Below are 7,673 nucleotides of genomic sequence, written 5' to 3'. Positions count from 1 at the left end.
CAGCTGGCTGAGCACAAGCACCCTTTCCCCCTTCAGGGCCTCACCACCCCTCAGCCTGCTGTGCTGCTGAGCACAAGCACCCTTTTCATCCTTTCCTGCCTCTTGCCCTGCACACCCTGGGCAGCAAAGAAAAGCTCCTGGCAGTCTGTATATCATAACACATTCTAGAATTGAGGTATTTACAGTAATCTATAATATATAATAATATATATAATTATAATATACTCTAGAATTTATTTATTTATAATATAAACAAAAAATGGAAAAGAAGAAAAGAAAAATCTTGAAGAAAAAGAAAATTACCCCTGGCTCAGGTTGCCCCAGCAAAGACAGCCTCCCAGATCAGCTCTCCTCCTCAGTCATCCGGCAGAGCAGGCAGCCGAGACCCGACAGGCGAGGCCGAGTCCTCCATGCCCTGCGCAGCTGATCTTGCAGCCTCTGCATGGTGGAATATCGCCCACGCTGTATTGCCAGGAGGACATGCAGTGTTTCAAGTGCCAGCTGTGACACGGCACTGCTCCTGTCCTTCGTCCGGCGTTCCAGGGCTGCAAGAAAGAGGAACAGAGCCACGGTCAGAGCCGGATCTGCGGGGAGCCCAGGAGAGCCCCCTGCAAGGGCCATCGCAGCCGGCTCTTGCCATGGGCAGGAGGGAGCAGGGAGCAAGGGGATCAGGCCGAAGCTGCTGGCCACCAATGGCCCACGTGGCCCTGAAAGCTCAGTGTGCTCTGGCCACGGGAGCAGAGCCCTCCACAGCCGGGGCAGGGCTTGCAGCTCTCCCCCCGGCAGCCCGCGCTGCCAGCCTGCTGCCCTCACTCACCTCTGCAGATCAGCTGCAGCTCTCGCTGCTGCCCCCTCAGGCGCTGCCCGGCCATGCCTGTGAACACAGAGCCTGTCACGGCGCCAGCGGCACAGCTCCCTGCCGGCGGCGCTGCCAGCGCTGTGGCCACACGGGCTGCTGGCCCGGCAGGGCTCAGCCCGGCCCTTGCCGCACGCTGCTGCCCCAGGGCACGGCTGCCAGAGGGCGGCAGCAGCAATGCCCAGGCCAGGCGGGGCTCCACGGAGCCAGGCCCGGCTGGCGCTGCCGGGGCAGCAGGCGGGGCCGGGGCCGAGCTGCGGCGGGCCGGGGAGGGAGCCCGGGCTCGTGGCTCACCCATGAACCTGATGGCCGCCTCTCGCAGGGGCTTCTGTGGGCTCTCCAGGTAGCGCAGGGCCTGGCGCACGTGCGCGGCCGCTCGGCTCCTGTCCTCTGCCAGCTGCAGAGAGCGGCAGGAGGGAAGGGTTGGCGCGGGCTCAGCCCCTGGGCCGGGCGCTGCCTGCGCCCAGCCCCGGCCTCCCCTGCCCGCACAGTCCTGAGGCGCGGCCAGCAGCCGCTGGCCAAGGGCTCCCGAGGGGAGGGGGCAGCGGGCCGGCTGCTGCCCGGGGAGCCGCGGTGCCGGCCCGCAGCCCCGCCGGGCTGGGGCTCCATGGACACCCGGCTCGGGCCCACGGGAGCCTGGAGCAGAGCCCGCGCGGCCTCTGGCTGCAGCAGCGGGCAGGGACACAGCTGCCCGCCCCGCACACTGAGCGCCGCCCTCAGGGGCCTTCTCCAGCCTGAGGCTGGGGCTTGCAGGCCATCCTTACCAGGAGCTCAGCGAACTTTGAGAGTTTTTCTTTCTTCACAGTTTTTTCAAGATCTTTCCTTTTCAGGAACTTGACCGCACAAAGCAGCGTTCCCCGAGAAGTCTGGAGAGCAGCAGAGACGCGGAGATGGCCCCAGAGCCCAGGGCACAGGAGCTGCAGCCTGGAGGAGGCTGCAGTCCAGCAGGCGCAGGGCAGGAGGCAGCCGAGCCCCCTGCCAGGGGGACAGCAGCAGCCCACGAGTCCTCACCTCTGCCACACGCAGATTCTCATCATGGCAGTGGAAGAAGAGTGGGAGCAGGCTCTGACACACTTGTGTCATCAGGGGCTTTTTTCCTTCTTCTTCTATAGAAGACATCATGGTGTGAAAGAGAATCATGGAGAGCTGCTGCACCTGGCAATCACCCTGTAGAATAGGAAGGCAGCAAGAGCTCAGCATCAGCTGATTCTGGCCCACAATTGGCATAGGCCTGCATCTCCACAGGGCACCGAGTGTCCGGGCAGCAGCCAGTGGCCGTGGCTGGGGGCACAGAGCCTTACGTTGTCAAAGAGTGGCAGGAACAGCTTAGCCAGGTCCAGGGCCACGGAGCTGGGTATCCCGGCACCATCATCCAGGAAGAGATAGCCCAGTATCCTGGTGGTCATCCTGAGCAGGAGCCCCATGAGCCTTTCAGTCAGGCTCCGCCTTCTTTCGGCCTGTGCGGAAGGCAAGTTTGTGAAAGGGCACCCTGCTGCCGCAGGGCCCAGAGGCCAAAGGCCTGTCCTGAAGCACTCGGGCAGCTGAAGCGGGAGGGATGAGAGCTGGGAGCAGCTGCCCCAGTGCCCAAAGCCCAGGCAGGGCCAAGCAACTGCGTTGCCCAGCCCCACGCTGCCTGCACGGCTTCAGCCACTGCCCCCTTCTCACCAGCGGGGAATGGTCCCTGAGATGCTGGCTGCCAGTGTCTGCGCGCTCCCTCCGCAGGTGCCTTGGCAAGACATCCATGATGCTGTCCCTGCATTCCCTCAAGTCCAGGCACTCGAGGCCCTGAAAGGCACAGGCCAGTGACGGGGGAGCCGGCCGGCAGGAGCCCAGAGCCGCACAGGGCTGGGCCCAGGCAGCAGCACAGGGCGCGGGCACCGTCCCAGGCGGCTGCAGTGACGAGAGGGCAGAGAGCTGGGAGGCAGCTCAGCCAGCTCATGCTGGCCTTCAGGCTCACCTCCGCAAGGAATGCCAGAGCAAGGAAATCCCAGTATGGCCTCTTTTTGCTGAGCATCTCAAGAAGGCAGTCTAAGATCCTTTTACACAAGGGCCTGGATGCATGGCACATCTCCCTGGAAGGTGGAAAATGGCACTAAGACCCTGAGCCGGGGGGGGAAGCCTCTCCCAGCACTGACTCACACAGTTCTTGTCTTTCCCCACCACCCAGCCAGGGGACCTGGGCCCTTTGAGATGTGGCCACTCCTGGGCACCCTCCTTTCCCAGCCTTTTTCCAGCCTGCTTGGCTGTCCCTCGTCCCTTTGGCCCATGGGGACCGTGTGGGACAGCCCAGGCACAGGGCACAAATGCCGGGAGCAATGGGGACAAGGGGGATCTCACCCGGCTAGCAGAGCCACGGCACAGTGGTGGGTATCAACGCAGAGCAGCGTGTCCCAGCCACGCTCGCCTTCCATTGACACCACCACGTGCTCACACTGGAGAAGGCAGAGCAGGGACTTCAGGGTCTGCACTGCAAACCTGTGTGCACAGCAAAGCCCAGGTTACACTGGCAGCACTGGCTCCTTGGCAGGCCACGTGGCATGGACAGGAGGACTGGCATGGAGCACCTGTTGGGGCTGGTGGCAAGGCCGTGCTCTTCCTGGCATCCCTTCCAGAAGGTTTCGACCTCCTCTGGCATCTCTTCTGTGCTGAAGAACACTTGGAAGAGCAGATGCACAAATAGGTGGGGGAAATATGGCTCCACTACACGTGGGACAGGGGGCTCCTGGAGGATCTTCCACATCACCACGGTTGCCTGCAAGGGACAAAGCCCCCCGAGACAGCGCTCAGTGCTGAGGTGTCCGTGTGGCAGGGCCCGAACAGGGCAGGGAGAGGCCCAGAGAGACCTTGGCAGGGGGAGACGGGCCCTGGTGGGCCTGAAGCTGCCCCTGGGCCAGGTTTCAGGCCAGCGCCTGAGGCAGGGAGATGCAGTGGGGGAAGGAGGATGGAGAGCTGCTGGAGAGGCGGTCTTGGGGCCAGCAAAGGCCAGTTGCGGAAACTCACAGCCAGGCCAAAGACACCCGTTTTGTCCCCATCAGAGGTGCATGTGCTACGCTCTGGCCAGCTCCCCAGCACATCCAGGAGTATCAGCTACACTGGCTCTGCAGTCCTGGACGAGCACATGATGGTCTTCCACATGGAGATGGCAGCTCTGCGGGGTTAGAGCTCTGTCTCAGGGGGGTCTCAGACACAGCACCATGGCCTGGGCATCCCTAGGGGCCCGGGCTGACCGCCGGCTCTGCCTCTGCCCATTGCCACTCGCCGGCAGCAGCCAGGCAGCCCAGCCCTGTGGGGACAGAGCCCTGAGGGGCAGCAAGGGAGCATTGGCAGCAGGCTCGGGGGCTGACGGGCCAGGGCTGGGAAAGGCAGCAGCCAGAGGGCCCTGGAACTCTCTGTTGGTCAGACACCTGGGACAGGCGGTACAGGGTGATGAGCTGGGGAGGCCTGAGCCCTCTGGGCAGGTGGGCCCCATACCTGTCACAGGACGGGGCCACACGCAGCAGCGTCAGGACTGTGTCATCCGGGTGTGCTTTGGTGACATTCAGCAGGGCCTTGTCCAGCCTGTGCTCGGCAGAATCATTGGCCTTGAGCCATCGGTGAATGTACCTCACCATGGCGGGCACCTGGAGAAGGCACAGGAGGAAGACTTGGAAAGCTGCCAGAGGGAGCAATGTCCCCAGGGTCCCCAGAGAATGCTTCCCTTGCCAGGGCACTGCCATGGCCTCAAAGGCTCCCAGGGACCAGCAGCCGTGGCTGGGGAAGCCACGGGACTCATGGGGGAACTGAAGCCTGGCCCCAGGCTGCTCACTTGCTCTGGCCTGGCAGCCCCCTTCTCCACGAGCAAATCCAGCAGGGCCGCACTGGTCTCATGATTGAGGAGCTCCGAGTGAGCTCTGAGCCCAGTGCCCATGGTGCTGCTCTCTTCCTGACGAATGCTCCTGATAAAGTCGCAAACGAGCTGTAGGACGACAAGAAGCCGGGGATGTTGCAATGAGTGCTCCACACACGGGGCTGGGCTGAGCAGGTGGGGGTGGCTGCCGGTACCTGCGCTGTTCTTCGGAAGCGGCCACGGGTGCGTTCCTGCTCTTGTGTGAACTCCAGGGCTGCATCTGGCAAAGAGCGAGCGCAGCCAGACCTGAGGGGCTGCGGGAGAGGCCGGAGAACACAGCCCAGCCCTGCGCTCCCAGGCAGGGAGAGCCCCGGGATGCTCCAGGGGGATGGAGCACGGCCACTGCGGGGTATCTGCCTGGCCCCTCTTCCGTCCTGTCCGTGGGCATTTCCCCAGGGGATGGCATGGCATGGCATGGCATGGCATGGCATGGCATGGCATGGCATGGCATGGCATGGCATGGGGCCAAGTTGGCTGCAGGCTCCAGCCCTGCAGCCCAGCTCTGCCACTCACCCTCCTGCGGTGGATGGAACGGCACCACCTCTTCAGTCTCCTGTGCTGGGGCAGCTCCAGGGCTTTCTTCCTCCTCCTCCTCCACGCAGGCCAGCTTGGGCACTCTCGGGGCTCTCCGCTCCATGGCTGTTCCTGGCCCGCGCCCCAGCAGCGAACCCCGCCGGGGCCGCTCCTGCAGGGCCTGGTGCGCCTTCCCTGCGGGCGGGACGCGGCTGTCAGCGCTCGGCCCGGGGCCAGCAACGGCCCCCGAGCGCCCCTCAGCCGCCCCGGGCCGGCCATGCCCAGGCGTTCGCTCTTTGGAACGCGGCACGGGAGGCTCGGGGCCGGCGGCCGCGCTGCCGAGCGGCGGAGCTCGGGCCGGGGAAGCCGCAGCGGAGGCGGCGGGAGCGGCCGCGCCGCCTGTGTCCTCCGCGGGCCCCGGGAGGAGCCGGGGCCGGGGCCGGGGCCGGGGCCGGGGCCGGGGCCGGGGTCGGGGTCGGGGTCGGGACTGGACCCTGCCTCGGGCCCGGGGCCGGGCTCGGGCCAGGCGGAGCCGAAGGGCGGCGATGCCGCCCCCGCACCAGGAACTGATGCCCGCCCAGCAGCGCCACCGCCAGTACGGCCAGAGCCGGGCGGAGGCGAGAGCGCGGCGGGACGGCCGGGGCCGGGCACGGGGCAGCCCCGCCCGGGGCCGGGGGCGGGCCGGGGGCATGGCCCGGCCCGGCAGGGGAGAGGGAGGCGGGGAGAGGAGAGGGACGCCGGGCAAGGGACCGCGAGAGAAGGGTGCCGGACAGCGGGAAAGGGAGAGAAAGAGAAAGAGAAAGAAAGAGAGAAAGATTTTTCTTTTCTATCTCCTTGTGCTTCCGCTGCCGCTGCTGCTGCCGCCGCTGCCGCCGCTGCAACTGAAGCACTGGGGCCGTTCGTCCCCGTGTCCGTTCCCCACTCGCCCCACTCGCCCCACGTTCGAGCCCCGCGCGCCCCGGGCACAGCCCCTGAGTCTGTCCAAACACGGGAACTTTGCAGCGGTGAGCCCAGATGCAGAGCCCTGACTCCTGCACACTGGCACAGCAATCCCCTCGCTTGCTGCTCTGCATTGTCCTTGCTGAGGGTCAAACACTGTCGGGCCACCTTCCCTTGGTGTAGGATTCCTACCTGACCCCAGCACTGCACTTACAGCTCCAGTGTTGCTTTCCCGTAAAAACAGGGGAAGGAAAACTGTGTGTGGCTCATGGTATTTTAGAGTGTCTAAAACTTGCTAAGTCACCAATCTTAGAGGTGAGGTGCATCTGGAATTACATGGAAAAGGGGAGCATAGAAATAAATAGAGGAAAACATCTTGGATTGTTTCTTTCATTTTCATTTCACTTCTGGAAAGCTGTTTCAGTTTTCCAGGAATCTTCTCCTGTCTGCTCTTCCCAAGAATCTCTCATGGAGAACAAGGTCAAGCTTCTGTCACAAGATTTGCCACCAGGAAATTATGCCACTGGTGAAATTTTCATGATGACTCTTTGTGCTGGTTTAGGGCAAATTTTGGGAGGAAACCTCCAAAAGGGTCCATCTAGAAAGCAAGTTCAAGTGGCCCCTCCCCCTACTAGTTCAGGAAAAGACTTCCCTCGAGAAAAGTGAAAAAACCCAGTTTATTTAACAAGTAAAGTATTCACAAGGATGAAAAATGAATAATATTAAATGAAACCTCTGACAGTGCTGAAGAGATGGCAAATTCAGAAAGTCCTTTTTGTGGCTTGTAGTTGGTTCACTCGGTCTCTTCTAAGTCTCTTTGGTGCTGGAATGCAGCGTCCCAGAGCTCGGTGGGCCACAGGTGTGAGCTGCCGGTGTTTTTCTGGGTTTTCAGTCCAGAGCAGATTTAAACAGTTCCAAGAAAAAGGAAAGTCACAGTCCAAAGGAACTTCTCTGCCCCAGCTAGCTAAAACCAAATTGCTAGACCTGGGCTGTGAAAGCACCAGGATATTTCCATATCTGGGCACTGTCAGTCCCAGCAAACACCAGATCTGGATGGTGCTGGAGCCAGAACCTGCAAATTTCCAAATTTTGGCTTTCTGTGCCAGCAAATCACTGGACTTGGGCTGTGCCAGCACCAGGAAGTTTTCAGATCTGGGCATTGGCACTGCCAGCAAACACCAGATCTGAGTGGTGTCGTTGCCAGTGACAGAAATCTGCCAGATTTGGGCTCTGCTGGCATCGGGAGATTTCCAAATCTGGGTTCTGGTGCAGGAAACACAAGATGTGGGTGGTGCCAGACCCAGTAGCAGGAAGCTGCCACGGGTTTTGGATTTCTGTGCCAGCAAATTGCTGGACATGGGCGGTGCCGGAACAGGGAAGTTTCCAGATCTGGGCACTGGCAGTGCCAGCAAACAGCCCATTTCAGGCTCCAGGCTCCAGGAAGGACTGGATCTGGATGCCTTTTTCTTTGCCTTCCTT

General features: G+C 62.2%; 1 protein-coding gene across 1 annotated transcript; it reads right to left on the bottom strand.

Annotated features, from left to right (window-relative positions):
- Positions 1 to 342: 342 nt before the first annotated feature.
- Positions 343 to 5,946, bottom strand: LOC136570874 (maestro heat-like repeat-containing protein family member 6). The gene is made up of 13 exons (XM_066571279.1): positions 5,256 to 5,946; positions 4,898 to 4,962; positions 4,662 to 4,811; positions 4,328 to 4,476; positions 3,194 to 3,331; positions 2,814 to 2,928; positions 2,522 to 2,641; positions 2,158 to 2,313; positions 1,868 to 2,023; positions 1,621 to 1,722; positions 1,151 to 1,253; positions 818 to 874; positions 343 to 545 (listed from the first exon to the last, which is right to left on the bottom strand). The coding sequence occupies exons 1-13, from the start codon at positions 5,944 to 5,946 to the stop codon at positions 343 to 345; spliced, it is 2,205 nt and encodes a 734-aa protein (XP_066427376.1).
- Between the last annotated feature and the right edge of the window lie 1,727 nt (positions 5,947 to 7,673).

Source organism: Molothrus aeneus, unplaced genomic scaffold (assembly GCF_037042795.1).
Source record: "Molothrus aeneus isolate 106 unplaced genomic scaffold, BPBGC_Maene_1.0 scaffold_40, whole genome shotgun sequence".
Classification (NCBI taxonomy): domain Eukaryota; kingdom Metazoa; phylum Chordata; class Aves; order Passeriformes; family Icteridae; genus Molothrus; species Molothrus aeneus.
Note: the sequence above shows the minus strand (reverse complement) of the source record. Positions and strands in the feature narration are given on the sequence as shown.